The 22,496-nt window shown below is 35.0% G+C and overlaps 1 protein-coding gene across 1 annotated transcript in view; it reads right to left on the bottom strand.

Moving 5' to 3' along the window:
• Positions 1-19,174: 19,174 nt before the first annotated feature.
• LOC145249763 (lon protease homolog, mitochondrial-like) overlaps positions 19,175-22,496 on the bottom strand; it is a 67,187-nt gene continuing 63,865 nt past the window's right edge. The window contains exon 22 of the mRNA XM_080111684.1: positions 19,175-19,574. Coding sequence (XP_079967810.1) covers positions 19,428-19,574 — 147 coding nt within the window. The 3' untranslated portion in view covers positions 19,175-19,427. The remainder of the gene's footprint in view (positions 19,575-22,496) is intronic.

Here is a 22,496-nt window from a genome sequence, read left to right as displayed (position 1 = left end):
ATCCATCTGCAAAAGCCGGACCCAAAGCCGGCGGTCTCTAAAACAGCCATCAGGAAATGATGATCAACCCTATCGAACGCGTTGGACTGATCTAAATTGATCAGCGTGGCTTAGGAGTCATCTTCTAGGTTTTCTAGGACTGTACGAATCAAATGCAAATTGTTTTGAATCGATCTCCCCTTCACATCGTAGTTCTGATCCGGTTCGACTAAGTCAGTAATAACAACCTGCATATGATTCACAAATCTGTGTTCAACAACGTGATGAGCCTAAAATCATCCAACCCCCCCAACATGTGTGTCCTTCTTCAGAAGTGTGACCACGTCTTTTGCAACCTGACTCAGGATGGATCCCGTGCCAAACCAGTGATTAAACACACCCATCAGAATCGGAACAAACATGTGCGACAACCTCAAGAACAGCTCGTAGGGCAGCCCATCGAGTCCTGGTGATCTATTATAGGCGACCTACTTCATAGCAGCTACGACCTCACACTCTGCAACCCGACCATCACAACTAGCCGCTCCGGCCACCTCCAGACGGGATGAGCCAGCCAAATAGTGGCCAAACTCCTTGACGCGGAGTCTGGACAGCTGTGCAAAACAATCTTCAAAGTGCACTCGAAACGGCTTGCAAATCTCCCGAGCCGACACTAAGGAGTCTCCTTCCGGGCTCTGAATCTTACGAATGTACCTGTCCGATTTGCACCCGAGTGAATAGACTCGTTCGGATTTGTCAACATTCACAGCTTCGTTGGGCATCTTGTTAATTCTAGCCCTAACTACCTGGCCCTGATATTGCTCACTAGCCAAACGCCTCAGGTCCGCCTTAGCTAGACCTATCTCTAGGGAATCCCCCCCCCTGCCATCACCCGGGATAGTCTATCGTTGGCCATATTTGACAGAGAAGTCTAATACTAGATTTGGCATTTACCCACCAACTATTCCCGGTAACCGCCCCTACTAATCCCTTCTTGACGTGTTCAATTAGCTTTTCACAGAAGTCATTTATCTCCAGTAAGGAGGTATTTAACTTCCAGTACCCGGCTAACTTGGGGTTGCTATCTATATCTACCCTGGCCACAAGTAGTTTGTGGTCAGAGTGGCCCAACCAGTGGAACGTGGGACAAGATATGTATTCTATATCGCCTCTTCTAACTAACAACCAATCCAAGTAAGTACTTGAAACGGAAGGCCTGCTAGAGAGCCACGTCCACATCTCCCACCCCGGATGATCCACCTGATACCTGTCTACCAGATCACATCTAGCTATCAGGTCTGACAGACTGGTTTCACACCCATCCGTCCCTCTAGTCCCACCCACCTTATTTACCCTGGGATCAAGGATGGCATTCCAGTCACCCACTAGGACTAACTGTTTCGAACCCCCAAGAAACACCTCTAACCGCCGGAAACGGAAACCCGCTCCCGTACGCAATTGGGCGCATACACCTTGACAACTCGAAACACTATTTGCCACGGCAACATCGGCCGCAATCAGTCTACCATCAGCATCCGCATGAACAACACTAACCGAAAGGATGTGCCTAACTAACAAAGAAAACCCTCTACTTTGGCTATCACGGTATGCAGACAAGACATCGTAATGCCCCTCCAGCACCCGATGATCGTCAACGGAATTGTAGTGAGTCTCCTGTAATGTAGCCACATCTATGTTCATGGACATGAAGTCCTTCAGTACCCTAGCGGCTTTGCTTCAGCACCTCATGCCCCTAACATTCAAGCTAGCGATGCTCAAGGATGTGGCCATTGTGCCTAGATATTCGCAATCCCCGGCCTAAATATTTTTCATCTCCCTCAGCGGCTTTATTAGACCCCTAAGATGCTGTGTGATGTAAATATCAGTGTGAAGGGGGTCTACATTGCAGATCTGGTCTCCAGGAAGGTAGGGGAGCTTTTTGGTCTTCTCTCTCTCTCTCTCTCTCCTTACCGGAGATGCTGATACGGCTCTTCTGCCGCTGTTGTTTTGTGTCACCGGCCTTTCCTGGGACAATGATCGGGCACCGGCTGGGGGGGGGTATCAAAAAGGGGTGGGGATTTTGGTTCAGCTGAAGGGGTTTGGGTTGGGGTTTTGGGTGGCTGAACCATAGAGACAGTATTTTCTAAATTCATTGGGGACGGGGAACGGGACCCAGCCTCCTTATTCTTTTTCGCCTTCTTTTTACTTTATTTTTTCGGCACTTGGCACTCTACCACCTTGCATCTCGTCCTGCTCCCCTTTTAAGTTGGATGAGGAGACCGGATGGTTTCTTTTTTGGCCGCTGGCAACTTCTTTAGTGGTCACGTTGGTGGAAGAACTTGTAGACGACCCTGCGGGAACTGGCCGACTTTGTACCTCAGGGGGCTGCTCTCTTGTGAAGGGGTCTTCCCATTTTTCTTTGCCACTGTACTCTAGCTATCAGGTGTTGTTGCTGTGCCCCTTCCGGCTGGCTTCTCAGGGGCTGCTGGTGTCACACCCTTTGGCTTTTCTGCCGATGTCGGTTGAGGGTTCTGCTTGGGGCAATCCTTTGCTATATGTCCTATCTGTTGGCAATGCTAACAGTGTGGTTCCGCCCCTCGATAATGACACTCATCGTCCAAGTGTTACTTCTGAGCAGGGCAGGGATTTTCCAAAAGCCCTCCCGGTCTAATCGCATTTTAACCGAATAGTTCCCAACCATAAGGCTATGAGGACCACATGCTGGGAGGACAGCTTCGAGGTCCCCATATTGACTTATTATGGTTTCTATTTGAATAGAGTCAAGGAACCAGGGGACGCCTAAAATGTAAATATTTGTTTGCCTCCTGCTTAGATATTCCGGCCTAAAGTGCAGATTTTTCCACTTCAAGTTGGACTTGGACAATTTAACCACGTCATTCTCGGTCGGCAGCAGCAGGTCCCACATGGCATAGCTGTGACGACAAATGTACGTCGCAGGTGTTTGGAAATCCCCAGCACCTCCGCCATGATATCTTTAGAAACCCTTGTCAGACTTTTTTCTTCCAATCCGTGGTTATTATGAATACTATCCTTTTTGATAGTTTTTCCACGACTCCTGGCAGGGGTTTGATAATATTACCGTCAGTATATTCCTTGTATTTGGAGTCCAGTAACTGACGGTAATCATCCGGTGTCAGTTGGGACTGGGGACCCTACTCCTTCTCTGCTGCTGAGGGCGTCGGTGTTGCTGGCATCAGCGATTTCAGTGAGGGCGGCGTTCTCTGCTCCGGCGGGATCATTGCGCAGGTTGCCTCAATTGCCTGCATGCTGGTTCCTGGCAGTGTAGGCCAATCTGACAGGCTCTCCATTGGGGACAATGGTTTCTAGACTGGTGTTTGTGCAAGCAGCGCCCTTCTTCCTGAAACGGGATGCTCTCGCTTCGTCTGGTTTTCTGGTCTTCAGACTCTTCTTGGCTGCTTTCGTCACTGCTGCATTGCAAATCCTGGCCCAACATCATGTTCAGCTGTGAGTCCAGAAACGAGAGCATGTTAATGGCCTCTTCCTGGTCATCTGGCACTGCGTTCTTAGACACCTGATCTGGGTCGGCGGTTCTCAAAGTGGAGAAATCAGCAGAGGTGGATGGTTTCATTCTCGACCCTAGGAGTTCAGTCCTCCTAAGGGCAGGAGGGCTAAAAGTTAAAACCTTCTTCCTCTGTCGATCCCACTGAGCCAGATCGCCTCTCCCAGCTGGCCTGGACCTACCACTGCCGGGGACAGCAGTGTCACTAATAGTCCAGGAGTCTGGTGCAGGGGGGCAGCACCGACCATACCTAATGGTCTATCAAATGGGCCTGAACCGGTGGCAAAGGAGCCCAGACTGCATGGTGGTGGGACTTTATCCTGGTCTGATCCCGCCCCCAGATTGGGCCAAAGCCCCCTCTGGGAACTGGATCCCGGGCTAGGCATTTCTGCACTGGAGCCCAGACCAGCTACCCTCCCCCTTTGTGTCTTCTCCCCGGCTCAGACCCGCCGATTTGGCCTGGCTGAGGATTCTATTGGATTTTACTCCAACCATCTCAGACAGGCCAGCTGCTAAGTTGAGCCTGGGAAGAGAGACAACCTGAAAAAGATCGAAAAAGTAAAAACAATTAGCGGCCTCAACAGAAGGCGAAAATAATATAACAAAGCTTTAACCAGACCCAAGGTGTCTGGTAGCTGGTTTTTCGATGTCGGGGACAGCCAAAGGTACAAACAGAAAAGACAGGAGTCAGGTCTTTTCTGTTTATTTAAAAAGAAAATACAACTTTGTTATATATGGGTTTTTGGAATTGTATTCATCTGCAAAAGATCTAGATAATTTGCATATTCTTTTAAACGTTTTAATTACCTATTAGTTTTTTCGGATTTCTTATGGGATGATCATATTTAGTTAACATGTAATTATATTAATGCAGATATTCTAAATGATTTATACTTGCGTAATATTTGCATAAAAAGTTCATAGCAAACATAAACCTCTTTCTATATCTATTTATGTATGCGTATATATATAGATTTTGTTATTGTTGTTATTTTTCAAGCGATAACTACGGTTAATATTGACGCCGCCTCGGAGCTTTTTTTTATTTTTTTTTTTTTTAATTTATTATTTACTTAGAAAGTCGCCCTTTTTAATTTGGACGTATTTAACATTTTTTATTTATTTTATTATTTTTAAAACAGTAATCTACGTACATGCGTGTTTCGAGGTTTTTTTACCTCTCATCAGCGTAGCTTAACTGCCTCCAGGGATCGAACCTCAGACCATGTTTACCACACACACAAATATATATATATATATATATATATATATATATATATATATATTTGTTTCAAAAAAATTGCCTACCAAACCTCTGTTAGTTTTTAGTATTCAAAATCTAGATATGCTTTATATTTGGATTTTAGCTGGGTAAAATTGGTGCAAATGTGTGAAAATTAAAAAATGAAATTTTCCAGGTGAAAGTCGAGCAAACGCATTACGATATGCATGCGTCATGTAATAGCTATTGGTTCATGTTTTAATTTTAAGCCTTGCAGCAAACATGTCTTCGTAGCTCAGGCATTAACGTCAAAGGAAAAAGTAAATCGTAAGCTAAACGTTTCAGTGTCAACTCTCGGTAGTGGCGGATGTGTCATTTTTTTTTTTAAAACTTTAAATCATTATTATATTATATTATATTGAGTTCAATATAATATAATAACAAATACAAAATCTGCATTAATCAAAATATCATATTTAAGTGTATTTTATGATTGGGAAATGCTGGGCAGTCTGCTAGTATATATAAGCAAAAACAAATAATATCTGAGTAAATCGTAATACATTCAAACAGTCGAATGGGATGGGCAAGCGGTATGAGTTTAGGCTACTTACTGTGGGGTCTCGATTTCGAATCTCGCTAGATTCAGCCACTCTGATGAGTCGTAGACGATGAAACATGTGTCAGTGGATAATTATATTTTAAAAACAATACATATACCGCTCCCCATATGGGGGTCCAAATTGTTTAAAGGGAAAATTATTCCCGACTCGCATTTAGGTAAAAATGCACTTTTGTGCATTCATTCAAAACATATCGTAAAAACAAATAACATCTCTCTCTCTGTAGTCATAAAAAATAGAAGAAAATTATTGAAATAAAATTTTTTAAATTAAATAAATATTAATAAATAATCTATAAATATAAAAGCGAAAATGTATGTATGTTTGTATGTGCGTTCGCTTTTTCTGTTTGTCTACAAAAGGCTTTTTTCAGAGAAGCGGTCGGTCGCTTCACAACTTTTTAAAACCTTTTATATCACATATAAATAATAATATCTCACAGTTAACAACGAAGCTCGCCTGTCTATTTAATTTGCTCGGTTTTGGGAAGATAAATATTCAACATTTGTCGCTCGCCGCATATGGGTTAGTCTTTTTCCTATAACATCTTGGGAAAATAATAATAAAAAAAAGCGTTCCCGCAGTAAATGAAATACTATCCTGCAGTCAAACTTGACCTCATTAACTCGGGCACCTGCCAAATCCAAGTAATTAAATAAATTCAAACGTGTTTCCGTTAGCATCTCGCGGTGGGGCAATGGTTAACTTCGCACTTTTTTTTTCACACTTTAATTTACCTTTGCCTCAACGGTTCAGGTTCGATCCTCATACTTACCTACCAAAACATTTTTTTAACCCCACCCCCACCCCGGAGTTTCCACACACACCTCCAAACACTTGGGCAATGCCGGCTGCCCCTCGCTAGTGATACATAAAACTAAGTTGTAAGATCTAGAAAGACGTCTAGAAAAAAAATTAGGTTTACAGCTGTTAAAATTAATTCCAGAATTACTACGCAGTCATAACCAGACTCGTGGATTAAATATATAGCCCCATTTGAAATTCCGTGCAAATCTGACAAAGATTCCCACGTTCGACAATATACACCTGAAGAATGTCTACAACGTTTTGAAAATAAAACTCAAGATGAGAACAGTAATTCAAAAAATCTAAACAATATGAATAATCAGCAATTAAAAAAAAAAAAAAAAAAAAAAAAGCGGAAATGTAAAAGCGAAGGCGCTTCTGTTTTAGAGGAAGGTTATCTAAGGGAAATAACTCCCATCTACTATATATAAAAAAAAAAAAGCATTGTCGAAAAGTTTACGAAAATGAAATATATTAATTAACAAACTTAAAAAAACGAATAGACGAATTTTTTAAATAATAACAAAGAATACAAATTAAAAATTAATACACGAATAAAAAATACCTGAACAATTATAATTAGTTGATCAATCGAAAAAGGAAACAAGTTAATTAAAAACTAAAAATGAGACAATGTTAAGAAATAAAATAATTAAACATTTTTTAATCAATTTGTTAAATAATAAAATTATTAAACTTGTTAACACAAAACAAAAAATTACGTAAGTTTAAATTAAAGGCTAGAAAATTGAAAAGAGGGGATAGCTTTCAAAAATATCGGCGAAAAAAGCGACCCATCCCTGTTGAAAATTGTGAAGTAATTAATGTTTTTAGCCAATTTGTCGGTATTTGCCGTCTGAAGGGTCAAGCTTACAAACGATACTGATCTTTTAAAAATTCGCCGCCTCTGTCGAAAGTTTTAGGCAGACATGCAAACATACATACATTTATATATTGGTAGCTCAAATTTTCGACCCAAACCGATCAAAAAGCTTGCTCTATCTCTGAATACCCTTTATGTAAAATTTCAAATGTTTAGACCAGAAATTGTTTGGGTAATTTGGTAGAGACCGCAGCAGAGATCAATTTTTTTTTTTTTTTTTTTTTTTTTTAACTTTGGCCCTTATTATGACCCCTTAACATTAATTGTTTTAGGCTCAAATCAGGTTATTAAGTTAGATCCATGTCCAAGGAACCTATATCTAAAATTTCAATTGTTTATACCCAAAATTGGTGGAGGAGTTTGGGAGAGTTCTCAAAGGTCAAATCGTTGAACTTTGACATCTTAACAGCCAAATTTCTGGCCGAAAACCGATCACAAGAATTTTCCCAAATCTTAGTACTCTATATATCAAATTTCGAGTCTGTAGACTGAAGATTGACAGAGTTATTGCGTAGGGAAATGTACAGACAGACAGACAGACAGACACACACACAGACATACATACACTTTTACGTTACACATCACAAGAATTATGCGAGGAAATGCTTCTCCCTTTTCCTGTTTGCGCCAAAAAATTCCATGAAATAATTTCCGGATCTTTTGGCAGGAGACCAAAAATCAAAAGGGTGAATTTTCGTAAACTGTTTTAACAATTTTTTTTTTGGGGGGGGGGGTTATCTCTCTTTGATAATCTTCTTCTAAAACAGAAGCGTTATAATCTCAACTAAACCAGAAATGTAAAGGCGAATACAGTTCAAGTATTCATTCGTTGAATTTTCTTGTACTGCTGAAATAAACACATTGATCCAAGGGAGGTAATTAATCCATATAGCGTCCAGAATTATTCCCCTTAGATTAGTTTAAATGATTAGAAAGCAACACGAAAGTTATCAATCAAATAACATTCTTACAAAAAAACAAAAATGATAAAAATGTTTAAACATTTGGGTGTTTGTACAAAGAAAAAGCGACAAATCAAACAAGGGAGAGAAATTGTGGAACAAATGTGATTTTTGTTTTTATTAATAGGCGATATTTTATAGGTGAAAGTACAGAATTTTAGGGGTGTTTTCCAATGGGATAAGTATTTTTGAAATGAGCCGCGTTCATAGAAATTTTTTCAGTGGAAAAGATTTTCATGTTTTATAATCAAATGTGAGAAAAACGAGAGACATTTTCATACGTCAAACAAAAACAAAATAATGGATTAAAAAGGATATCTTTATAAAAGAAATATTTTATATATGTTTAAATGGAAGGTTTACAGCAATAGAATGTTCATGAATATTTTTAGAGTTCTTGTAAAAAAAAAAGGGAGCTCATTAGTTGAGACATTAGAAAAAGTCTGGGTCGATTAACTAAGAGCTGGAATTTTCACGGGTCAGGAAAATCGTATTCAAAACTTCTCTGCTCATATTTATAAATTATAATTCAATGAAATTTTTTTTTTTTTTTTTTTTACTCACGTTCATCTCAAACAAGGCATATTGCCACTTGGACGTAAGGAGCTACTAATACAGACCATGCCTAAGAAAGATTAACAAGATGTTGGCTTATGTTGCATTTGAACTTCTGCATATCAGTACAGTCAGGAAGCAGGTAGCAGGAAGGGAATTCCAAAATCTATCCATTCTAGGAAAGAAGCTATTAAAGTAGAAAGTTTTCTAGCATTTAGGGACCTCAACAGTGAGGGTGTGTGATTTTGTTGCTAGGTGGGTTCGTCAGGAATATGTACATCGAGGTGGCACAAGTGCAACGAGTTCATCAGAGCACATTTCATTATAATATTTGTAAAACAGGCAAAGAGATGCAACATTGTGGCGATGGGACAGGGGTTGAAGCTTAGTTGACAATGTGGGACCTATTAGATTGGAAACCCTTTTTTGTACGCTAATGCAGAGGGAGAGACTAGTGGTAGATGCACCAGCCCAGATGTGGTAAAAATACTCCATACATGGGCAAATAGTGGCTTTGTAAAGATACAGGATACTCTCAGGTGTGAGTAGCCTTCTAGTTCGATAGAAGAAACCCATCTTCTTTGCATCAGCCTTCGCAATGTCTTCAATGTATTTGTTCCAGTTCATATTGTCTGTGAATGTGAAGCCAAGGAATTTGAAGGAAGAATTTTTATCGGTGGTTGGAGAGGCGTTTTGTAATTGTTAAAGAAAAGCAGCTTAATTTAACTCGCATTAAATGCTACCATCCATTTGCAGCCCCATTCCACTATGGTCCGGAAGTCATTTTCTTACGATTCTGCCATTGTCTTAAATTTATGTACATCCATTCTTCCCTCATGCATATTATAGAGCATTGTATCATCAGCAAATATACTCATCTCGAACACAATATTATCAGGGAGAGGTCGTTTATGAATATCAGGAATAATAATGGTCCAAGTTGGAATTCAGTAGAGTTCTCAAAGGTCAAAGTTGTGTGCGTGTATTTGTTAATGTTTGCGTGCGTGTGAGTGGAAAGATTTAGCCAAAAGAAGCGAATTCAGTGAGGGTTCCTAGGGATACCGATCCACAGATTCGGGTCAACTGGGTTCCACTGGTTTATTGAAGAAAAATCGGTGTTTTTAAAGGATTTATGAAAGACCATTTCAAATAAATTAAGAAAGTTTACTGATCCAAAATATAATTCCTTTTTTTTTTTTTTTTTTTTATTCAGGATAATGTATGCGCAGACGATATACATACAAATGTGTTTATGCATTTTGATTTTATATGTCAATGCGTAAACATCGACTACTACAGAATATCTTCCGTGGTCTTCCGTGTGAAGAATGGCTTTCTTAATAATGTTATTATTTCAGCGCGATAAAATAAGAGCATAAGTACCAAATTAGTTAACAAACAACAAAAACTTTCATTAAATTAAAATTTGAATATTTTTTTTTGTGTTTTCGTAAATTTATATCAAAAAAATTTTTTTTTTATAAAAAAAGTAATTTACTCAAATAACGACCAATAAGCAAAAATTGAAACAAATCTAAAATATGATTGCTAAAATAAGCAATCTGTCTTATCCTTTCTGTTTCTGAGATCTTATTTTTAAAAATCGATCAGCACCAGGGTTTGTTACATTGGGCTAACAAAAAGAGAAAAGGGTAGAAAAAAAAAAATTGCAACAAGTAACTGTTACCAAAGGCAAGATAAGTTACTCTTTTTTTAACAGAATAACAAAATAGTGGTCTCGTTATTCGAGCCTCGATAATCGTTTAAAATGAAAATTAAACAAATTACTGATAGAAATCCAACCAATAATTATCACCGATCGTGCAAAAATGTAAGTCACCACTTATCAAGGTCCAGAGGCCACTCGAGGATAAGGGTTAATTGGTATGCATTAGTTAATGTGATTATAACGTAGTAAACATAAGTAGTGGGAATTTGTAAATTGGATTGCTCCTAAGTAATAATCATATTTCTATGCTGAACGCGTATAACTGACAAAGACATTAAGAAACAAATCATCCGTCTTATAATAAATATGAAGGCCCCATGCGTGTTTCAATGCTTAAAGAATTGACGGTTAACTTGACACAGCAACAGGCCTTTTTTTACAAAAAGTCAGAAAGTAAATGTCGCTTCCGTTACTGCAAGCTATGAACTCAGTCAATTGATAGCGATGCATGGGGAATCCTACACCGAAGGAGATTTTGTGAAACAATGCCTTATAAAAACGGCCGAAGTGGTGCGTCCGGAAAAAGCACACTTGTTCAAAAATAGGAATACTGTTGCTGAACGGATTGATGAAATGTCACGTGATTTGAAGCAACAGTTGAAAGCTGAATCATTAAGATTTGAACAGTTTTCAATTGCAATTGATGAGACTCAATATCACTGGGAGAGCACAGGTTGCGGTCTTCATCAGGGCCTGTGAAAATAAATTCAACATTTATGAAGAACTGATTGAACTAATCCCTGTGCATGACTCTACAACAAGCCAGGACGTCTTTGAGAACATTGAACGGGTTCTGCATAAATATGATTTAGATTTAAGCAAGCTTGTATGCTTGTCTACTGACGGTGCAGCGAATATGATTGGCAGACATAATGGTGTTGCTGCCAAGTTAAAAGCAAAAATAAAGAATTTACACCCGGATTTGTCACTTCCACATTTCCACTATATTATTTATCAACAAAATTTGTGTTCAAATATTTGAAGATTGGATCATGTGCTTAGTTTAGTCAAAAAGACAGCGAACTATATCAGAGGTCGTTCTCTCAACCACCGTCAATTCAACCAGATGGATAATCAGTCCACTAATGTTCCATTCTACACAGATGTATGCTGGTTGTCATGTCACAAAATATTGAAAAGATCTTATTTGTTAAGACAAGAAATAATCACTTTTTTGGAGATGAAAGTTGGCTCCAGGATCTGGCTTTTGCTTTGGACATTACAGCACAATTAAACGATCTCAATTTGAAATTACAAGGTAAAAAACAAGCTCATCACTCAGTTGTATGATGACGTCAAATGCTTCATTACAAAGTTGAGATTATGGAAGTCACAAATCTCAAATGAAAATTTAATTCATTTTCCTACGTGCAAAGAGCTAAAAAAAACAATACTAATACAAAGTCAGCACTAAGTTTTGCCAAGTATGACTGTCACCTGGAATCATTGTCAAAGGAGTTTCAAGAAAGATTTTGTGATTTTTTCATATTTTGAGCAAGAGTTTGCATTATTCACGGCGCCGTTTACTTTATGCATGCTATGTATGATGCTTTTCACATTTTCGTTATATCGAAATAAAGAACAGATTTATATGTCATGCTAATTTCCTTTGTTATATTCTTTTGTTAAACTACAAGTACTTTTAACTTGCATTCTTGAATATGACCAAACCAATTAAATTACCGGTAAAAGAAACATTCAGCAATGATTTTTATTTAACGACTTTGATTAATATTGTAGGGGTGCAGCCTTCATACCAACACAAACTGATTCCTGTGGCCCCGAGGGGCCCTGAGATTGACATGCCTGACTTAGGGGGGCGGTTCATCAAGAATGTGTTCACTTTGGACTTGAAGACAATCAGATTGTAGTCAGCTGGAAAGCAGGCAAATAGAAGAGAATTCCACAGATAAAGCAGATGTGGATGGACAGTTTCAATTCACAAAGACAAAAACAGTCCAAATCATACAAAGTTTTTAAGTGATATGTAGGGGACACTTTGGTGATTATCTCATCAGTAGACAGTATGATGCTCAATGAGCTCAACTCACCAGATCATGACCCACCAGAGTTTTATCTATGGATTTATCACAAATAAATGCTTATCAAAAGAACCTGCAGATTATTTTTGAATTGAACAGGACCATCAGAACCAAAATCAGAATTAGCGATAATTTTGCATGTGATATCCAGGTATACTTGTAATTGAATGAGAATGAAACAAAAAAAAAAAAAGACTGTTGGAGTGAAATTTAGTGGACAAGTCAGACTTTATTTGTACCAAATTTGGTTTGATTACAGAAAGGATTTTTAGATTTTACTAACAATTCCGTGGACGTTAAATTTTTTTTCTGTCCTGTTTTTTTTTTTTTTCATTGAGTTTTCATTTTTGATATTCGTTTTAATTTTGTTGTCTTATAAATTTTCGTATAAACTTTAATTCATGTGTAAGTCAGCAAAATATTTTTCTAACTACATTTCTACTGATGATAAGAGTCATTCATTGAAATGCCATGGAATAAGAAAAAACAACAACAAAAAAAAAACTTTAAATCCTTGTATTCGTCCTAAAATAAATTTGTAAATTTTTAATTTACAGAATCAAATTCAAAATGTTTGCTTTACTTTGTATATTGAACTTTTTCATCTGATTATGGTTGTCTTATAAATATCAATATTTATATGGACTTTAAGTTTACAATATTATACAATCTGTAATTATTACTATTTTCTTGAATTTTACACACATGTATATACACACGCACACACACACACAGTAGGACCCCGGGATACGGCATTAAAAAATTAATAATAAAATACAGTACAGCATATAATACACATGTATATAATCAAATAACATTATCAATAACACCGTAAGATGGGACCAATACTATAACCAAGAGCCAGAAAACATTGTATTTCACATCGTAATCTCAAAAAAACATATCCTAGGGCCACTGTATCCCAGCATGCTTGTATATATATATATATATATATATATATATATATATATTATATATAAACACACACACACACACACACACACGGGCACCCAGTGTTGCCTGGGTTGACATGAAGTTCCGTTTGAAACACGCCTGCTATACTAATCATTTTCATCATGGGTAACGTGGATACTCCCAGAAAAATTTAAAAAAAAAAAATAAAAGAACCAATAAAAACATGTAAATGTAATCACCTCCAAAAAGAAGTGTCTGATTCCCTCGCTACCAGATATTTCGGCAGAAGGGATCACTGTCCTAAGAAAACTCACGATTTTGTGAACCTAAAAATATAACGTTTATAAACATTAATGCGTGCATTTATTTTTTTATTTGGGTAAATGTGTAGTTTAGTGGCGTAAATTATTTGCCAGACAAAAAAATATAAAAACTATTTTTATATAAAACACAGAGCCAAAGGTTGAAATAAAACCAGAAAAAAAAAAATTTATTTTTATTATTTTTTTTATCATTTATATTTATTATTCGAGGCCGCTATATTGATTTTAAAATTTGGCCTTTCTAACGTTTGGCAGATTGGCCTTTTTAAGCTCTTTCATGAACTTTTTTTAGCCGCCATATTTTTTTTTTTTTTTGTAATAAAAAGAGCGTAAAAAAGGCCAAATTTAGACTTAAAAAAGCCAATTTGAAAATAGAGAATGGTCTCATAAAAAATAATTAAATTTATCATTATTTTATGTTTTCAATGTAATCCCCCCCACTCCACCAGAAAAATTACCGATTTCTGTATAGCCGTTTAAGGAATAAAATAAAACAAACAAATGAAATCTTTTCAGTTTTTTTCGTTTGTTTGAATAATAATAAAAAAAAAAAAATAAAAATTTTTTTTATATATATATATATATATATATATATATAAAGCCAAACATTTTCTTATCTACACGGAATTATTTTTCTAGCTCTAGAAAGTTTATGAAATTACCAAATTATTTTTTTTGCCGAATGTTTGTTTTTTATGCATAAAATCTAGGGGCAAATAACTCTAAAAAAATTTTTTTAAAAAGGTCGTTGTTGGAAATAATTCCAAATAAATTAAATTAAATGTATTATCAATATAATTGTTGTTTAACGCTAATTAAATAACTATTTTAAATAGAATACTAAAAACATTAACTAAAATACTGCTATTTAGTAAAATTGATTTTTCTTAATGTCATATGCAAATAAGGTGATCTCTTAATTGTATATTTTTGCAAGAATCATACTATGTATAGAAATAAATGAAAGATTAAAGACATTTTGTATATATTAATCAAATCGTGAACAAACAGACAGGAATACGAATTTATATATATAATTAAAAACTCAAATGACCTTGTAACGATGTATGTAGCCTACTTTCCGGTTTATGACATCCAGTTGCACATGTGCGCATGACCTGAACACTGAAATATTAACATTATTATTTCGAAATTATTTAACATGGGAAGAGTGAGGTTTAAAATAACTTAAACGCAATACAGAAATGAACGGTGTAAAAAAAAAAAAAAAAAAAAAAAAAAAAAAGCAGATATATCAAAATTTGTATTTAACTATAATAAGTATTGTATCTGTTCAGTGCACATTTACCTATAAGTATGGCCAACCACTTATAATTCAGCAACTGTAAATTTTTTTTTTTCAAAAATAATCAATTATAATAAACAGAACGACTCATAGAAATCTAATTATATTATTTTTTCATTTTAATATACTTTCATAGAAATGTCAAAAAACAAAAAAAAAAACAAACTATTTTCTTTACAGCACAAGTGTCACGCTCATACATTCCATAGCTAATATAACATACTGACCCAATGGGTCACGGGTAGTCTAGTATATATATATATATATATATATATATATATATAAAAAGGTTGTCTGGAAAGTCTTTGGTGTTATAAAAGCAGTGGTTTCTGAAAACTTAAGCCTATAAACTGTTTATTTACAATTGAAACTTTACATTTTTTTTGTTTTTTCCGATACCTCGCATTACAAGAAAACGGATTGCAACAAATTTCATGTTTGTTATGCATTTTTTTTCTGGGGGTGAGGGAGGGGAAGAGGAGAAACTGCTGCTAAAACTTTTAAAGAAATTTGCGAAGTATATATTTAAGTGAATCAAATTTCAAAATTTTGGAGACAAAAAAAAACAAAAAAAAAAAATCAAAATATCACAACACAAAAGTTGGAAGTTTCAGAAAGTACAGTTTTATGACCATTTTCACTGAATAATTAGAAACTATTGCTAAGAAAAGAGAAATCTCATTTCTCTTCTCTTTGTCTGCAGCAAAAAAACAAAAAAAACAAAAAAAAACATTCAGAACTTTCCAGATGTTGTCTGGGATGAAATGAAGATCAAATGTTCTGAATTTCTTTTTTAGATGAAGACTGATTGTTTAGATGACTTGTATTGATCATCTTCAGTTTTATTTATGCAACGTTTCGGTCAAATAGTGCTCATACATATGAAAATGGAGCTTAAGCCGTTTGTATAATGTCGATCATTGTAATTTCGCCTACCTACTTAGCACAACGAAAATAGCATAACAGTTAAACGTGTCGACTGTCGTCTAGGTGGTCGAGGTAGTTATTAGTCTACCCACACTAAAGAGCTGCGATACAGTGAAACCGTGTCTGTGGATGACATTCACACACACAGTCTAGGTCTTTAAAAAATATTTTTTAAAAAAGCGTACTCACTTGTGTTGGAAGGATTCCTAAATTTTTCCAGATTCCAGGAAAATGCTGATTCACAATTCCAATACCAAGTACGATTCCGATTCCCATGGAATTGTTTTGAAATATACCATTATATAATCGAAAGTTTTTGTGTAACGAAAAAAATTGGTACAGCGAAAAGATGGAAATAGAATTAAGGGAATTCCGAAAACGATTTGATTTTTTTTCGTAAAATTTCTTTCATTGAAGATAAAAGTCAAAACAAATATTTTAACCAGGAATTAAACATGCACCATGAAATTAATAACAATCAATTTCAGGAGTTATTTTATATATTAAAAAATATAAAGCAAGTCATGATTAATTCAACAAAAATACAATAACATCAAATTTCAAGGGGAATAACATGTTTTATTTTATTTTCTCTTTATCTTCGATAACTCTTTAAAATTTAACTTTTTTTTTTTTGCAGCTTCAATCGCTAACTGATTTTTATTCCACTTTCTAGAATATTCTTATTTCTAAACGAAATTTAAAAATAAAATCTTTGATTAAATTTTTAGCCTTTTATATTCAATCGTCTCAAATTATGGTAAATGTTACCTTACACTACAACCGACCACTCTAATTTGGTTTTTTAAGGGTATTCGAGGTCGCTGACAACGAATCTGATAATCAAACCTGCCACAAATTTACCGTTTGTATGGTATGAAACCCTAGATCTTGGGACTATTTTGTGCAATTTCACCACCTTCGGTAGTGTTTTTCTTACATGATAGGTTCATGTGTGAACGGGCATAGTGAATTATCTTATCACATTGCGTAGGAATCTTTCTAATAAGAAAGTTAAAAAAAAAAAAAAAAAAAAAAAAAAAATCTAGTTCATTGTTTTTTCGTCTTACATTATTTTTCGATCAATTAAAAACTAAGTTTTCATGAGCAGTTTGTAAAAACATAAGCACCAAACATGTTTTTCGTTCTTTTTTTTTTTGTGAGTGTGTGGGGGGGGGGCTATTCCATGAACAGGTGCTTCTGCAGTTTAATTCGCCTCCTCCCTCCTAAATGTAAACAGAATTTTTGTGAAAAGGTAAATGTAAGCGCGTTACTTATGGAAAATCGGTTAAGCAAACTGCAGAAGCACCTGTTAAACTACACAAATCCTATATTTGAATACCCCTGCCCCCCCACCCAAAAAAGAACGAAAACCATAAAAACGTTTGGTAGTTATGTTTTTGTAAACCGTTTGCGCAAACGTTTTTTTTTTTTTTAGATCAATTAAAAAAACATCAAAAGAATTACAACAGAAAAAAATAAACCACATTTTTTTAAAAAAAAACTTGATTTGAAATGACCGCTTGAAGATTCCTAGGTGATGTGATAAGACACCCCACTACACCCGTTCACACACAACGTAAGAAAAACACTACCGAAGACTGAAATGGCACAAAATAGTCCCAAGGTTCATACCATGTAAACGGTAAATTTGCGGCAGATTTGATTATCAGATTCATTGTCAGTGACCTCGTATACCCCTAAAAATTTATTTCTATATTTATTTTTATTATATAATTATATACTTATCGTCTTTTAATGTTTGTTCTTATTTAATGTCTAAATTTACCTTTTTATTTCTATATAAAAAAGTAAATTTTTGGTAATTGTTTATTTTTATTGTTAAATAATAGTCATTTAATGAATTTTCGAAATCGCCTCCATCTTAATGCTGTTTCTGACAACCTTTTTATGTTTATTTTTTGTTAGGGATTGGGAAACATTTACTTATGCTCACATCATAACTGTGATACCAGGCATCGGTGAATGTCGACCAAGCCCTTACAGTCCTTTAGTTGAACGGCTCCGAGTGACTAGTTAGTTTGCAAAGTTAGAGTTCAAAGAATAAAAAAAAAAAAAAAAAAAAAAAAAAAAAAAAAAAAAAAAAAAAAAAAAAAAAAAAAATTAAAAACTTCTCCTTTTTTAATAAATTTGCCATTTTTTTTGTTTGTTTTTGTTGTGCAAAGAAGAGAAATGTTTAATTGCTTCATTCGGAAAATATTTTAATGAAATGTAAATTTCTAAAAGAAAAAAAATTAAATTCACCGCATTGTTCTATTAAACCTTTTATTGTTTAAATAATTTGACTTTGCTTGTTTTATTTTTAAAAATTATAAAGTTTGACATTTTTCATGTACTAAGGAGATTTTTCATTCATTTACTAATGGAAGAGTGTCAGTAAAAAAAAAAAAAAAAAAAAAAAAAAAAAAAAAAAACTTGTCAAAAGATAAGCCCCCCCCCCTTTTTTAGTCACCAGTCGGAAAAACCACTGATTTAAACATGATTTACTCGCAATGAGAGCACTGTAAAATCTTTTCTCTAAGGGTTAAGTATTCATCAACTTTTTCATGGACTTGACGTAGTTAGGCTGTTTTATACATAAACTTTGCTCACAAAGGAAAACAATGTTACCTCGTGACCTCTAAAGTTTTGCAACAGTGCAAACAGATAACTAATCATGGGCCTTGAAGTTTCGTAACAGACAGACAGCGCCTATGTATGTGACAGAATACTCAAACTCATTAAGATAAATAAAGATTACCTTTAAAGTAGTTAATAAAATTCTTGTATATCATATTAAATATGTTATGAAAAGTTCTGTGACGTTTTTATCATAAATTTTTGAGAGCATTAATCTCACTTCAAACAGTTCAGCTTAAAAATATAAGAATCGTAATGAAAGAATCGTAAATCTAAGGTATTTTTAACGATGCGATTCATCGCCAAATACACAGTTCTTACGAGTCTGATTAATCATCCCACCACTAGTACTCACACTTTAATGATTATCAGCATTGTCCGATAAATGTCATCAATTTGAACATTTACAAACATGATTCTTCGATTACATTTGTCTTCTGTATTCAATGCTATTACATTTCATTATGTTCATGAATAAAGGTTTTATTGTCATTCGAAGTGCGAGTACAATTTTACATTTTTTTTGTTTTAGATTATCTCTTTCTCTCATATATATTTCCACAATGTTTAAAAAAAAAAAAAAAAAAAACCCTAATATACGTGTGCGTTTTGTAGATTTAAATTATTCAAATCAATTGCAAAAAGTTTACAGCTGTTTCAAGACAATGTTTATTCCAAGTCATTCAATAAAATTAAACAAAAAAGACTATCAGAACAAAATTTTCATATATACTCAATTTTAAACTTTATTTGATATATGATTTATATAAATAACATGTGTGTGTGCATGTATGTGTGCATGTGTACATAAAACTGAGGTTCACTGTTGATTTAGTTATTTTCTCTGATTGAACAAGAAACGTGATCATGTCAAGTTAATTGGTTGAATGAAATTAATACTTTGATTATGTTTTATGGTTTCCGTCTTCAAAAATAAATTCGGAAGAGATGATGGATTGAAAGTTTGGATCATTCATTGAGGAAAGGCAATATGAAACAGATCTCGATAATGATTGACAAAGTGAACTTCAAGACCCTCCGTAATATACGATGGTAAGTCGGAATAGTCTTTTTGGTTTTCCGCTGGTAAAATGATGCAGTCAACTCCAACACGTTTCGCCTGGGGAGCAACAGAAAAAAAAAGAAAACTATTAAATAATATAAATACAACAGTAGATGTACGTGTGTAAATATTTAACCGATAAACCCTTAAACCACTGGTCACATAAGACTAAATAGAAAATAGTAATCATAATCCAAGGATGGTTTATAACGAGTAAAATCTTTGTATGAATTAATAACGTAAACAGGTATATGTTGGCAATATGTTCATTTCGACTTGCCGACATTTCTATCACTTTCGTGCATATGTAAATTCATTCCTTGAAGTCATTTTTCTCTTCCCTTCAACCTCTTTCCCATAGAAGAGACGTTGCAAGCTTCTCTCTGCTTTATCATTATTTCCCCACTGGCCTGACTTTCACGAAAAACACTCGTCTAGCTGAAACCACTATCAATAATTTCCTCCACTCTTTATCTGTGCCTAAACCTAAATGTAGATTCCATGAACAAACATTCTTTCTTAGAACTGCACGCCTGTGGAACTGTTCCGTTTCCCTGCTTCCCAACTGACTGCAATTTGATGGTCGTCTTCAAGTCCAACATAAACAAGTATTTGATGAGCCGTCCCCTTAGGCAATCCAATTTACAAAATTTCCACTACTAACGATTACTACGACAGGTTTCCTTTGACCACTGTACACTCATTAACCTTTATCCTTGAGTGGCCTCTGCGTCTTGATAAGTGGGACTCATTTGTAAAAAAAAAAAAAAATTAGTCTATGTGTCAAACTTTTAAACAGTAAGGAACGTGGCTGAAGCACTAAATATTTTAGTTTCAATTCTAGCTGATGGCACCCAATTCATTTTTTAAAAACTTTGGCATCTATAATAGAAATCTCACCTACTTGCTTAAATGTATGTATGCCTAAAACTTTCAATAGAGTTGACTGATTTTTACGACATCAGTATTGTTTTGAAGCTCCACCCGTCGGATGACAAATATCAAAAATTGGCTAAAAACATTAATTCCTTCACCCTCAACTGGGCACTTTTCTACAAGGAGGGGTCGCCCCTCTCCCTATATTTTCGAAAGTCATCCCCTCTTTGATTGACTAGCCTTAATTTAAACCTTTGCCACTTCTGGTTTGACAATGGACGCAACGGCAAAGGCATCGCTTTTTTTTTTTTTTTTTTAACATTCTTTTCCTCCATCGTGATATGGGTTGGAGCCTGCCTACCTACTACCACTTTGTTTTTTTTTTTTTTGCTCAACACACGCACACACAGTAGTTAGTACTATATATTAGATACAACATAATTTTCAATAGAGAATTGGCTCAAAAAATATGAAATCTGCATTAATTAAAATATATTTAAGCATATTTTGCAATTGGGCAAGGCAAGGCCTCCTACCCACCCCCATTAGTTTTAAATGATATGAACCCATTAGCAGCCATGGTCATTATTTTTTAGGATCAGAAGAATGATTAACCATACTTCAATGTTGGCATTTTTTTTTTTCCAGAGATATCTATAGATAGTTTCATAAATAAACTAAATATGTCCATATGACTTGGGTGCATCAGTTTGAATCGAAATTGAAGCCAAAACTTATGAAAACAAGTGAAGCATGCCTGGTCCTCCGTGAGTGCAAAGTAAACGAGGCATAACAAAAATGACTAAGTTCAGCACCCCCCCCCATTTAGCCCCAAAAGTCCCCAGTGAACGTCAAATCCTGGTGAAAACGAACAAATAGTGGAGTTTTAGGCCTTAACATATGTAAATTTGAGTTCTGCACCATGAAAGAAAGAAAGAAAAAAAAAAAAAATTTACTAAGCCTACCCCCCCCCCCTCTCATTTAGCCCAAAAAGTCTCCAAGACCTTAACATATTTAAATTTGAGTTCAGCACCATGCAAAACTACTAAATAGACACAGAAAATTTGGGACAAATATGGTAAAATAGTCCCAAAAATGGAGTGTTTTTATTAGTCTTAAAAGAGCCCCTGGGGCACACCCAAGAGTTATCGCAAAGTATAGACAAAAAAAATTATATAGAAATCAGTTACAACTTTTCAGAAAGTTTTATAAAAATCCAAGGCTTCAATTTTTTTTTTAATAAGCACAAAAGTGTCAATTTTAGCCATTTTAACTCGAAAGGCATCCCTAGGGGGTAACCGAAGTTTCCCCCGGAAAATCCGTTCTGTTACTTTTTTTTACTCATATCATGTTTAATGTTTGTGCAAAATTTTAAGTTCCAAGGTGTAGTTATTGAGAAAAGTGCAGACAGACGAATGGACGAGGATGAATTTACAAGTCCAGCCTCCTTTTGTTGGGGGGACCAAAAATACACACGAGAGTTTTGTGGAAAAAAAAAAAAAAAAAAAAAAAAATACTTTTGCAAATATTTTCTATTCTTGGTATACACTAAATCATGGCTAACAATATTTGCATATGAATACTGGATATTTCTGGCATGAACTCATCAGAAAATCATTAAAGAGAAAAATGCATAATGATGTAATAGGTAAAATTACAAAAGAACCAGTATTGATCAACAACCATGGAACTTCGTATTTTAAAAAGCTTGATATACATATATAAAAGCAAGACCCATGTACAGTTGTTATCTGGTGGAAGTATCACAGAAAAGCCAGAAGATTATGGTTGTGCGTGGAGGCCCACTGTCAATCTTGGGGAATAGTGGGCACTGATAGCCATGACCAACCTGAAATCATCTGGCTTCCACTGTCGGGTATTGTTTGGCAGTGGCAGTTAGCAAAAGCCATTGGCCCTAATTGTCAACAATGAACAGATAGAAATCATTCTTGTAATGGCTACGATTTACTATATTTAAAAAGAAACTATTTTTTGTTCCCTGATGGATATGTACATAAAAAAAAACAAAAAAAACATCAAATATCAGTGATAAAAAATATCTGAGCAAAACAATAGCATTAAAAAAAAAAAAAAAAAACAAAC

Source organism: Euprymna scolopes, chromosome 28 (genome assembly GCF_053919585.1).
Source record: "Euprymna scolopes isolate OS-2025 chromosome 28, ASM5391958v1, whole genome shotgun sequence".
Lineage (NCBI taxonomy): Eukaryota > Metazoa > Mollusca > Cephalopoda > Sepiida > Sepiolidae > Euprymna > Euprymna scolopes.
The sequence above is the reverse complement of the archived record's forward strand: the minus strand, read 5'-3'. Positions and strand labels throughout refer to the sequence as shown.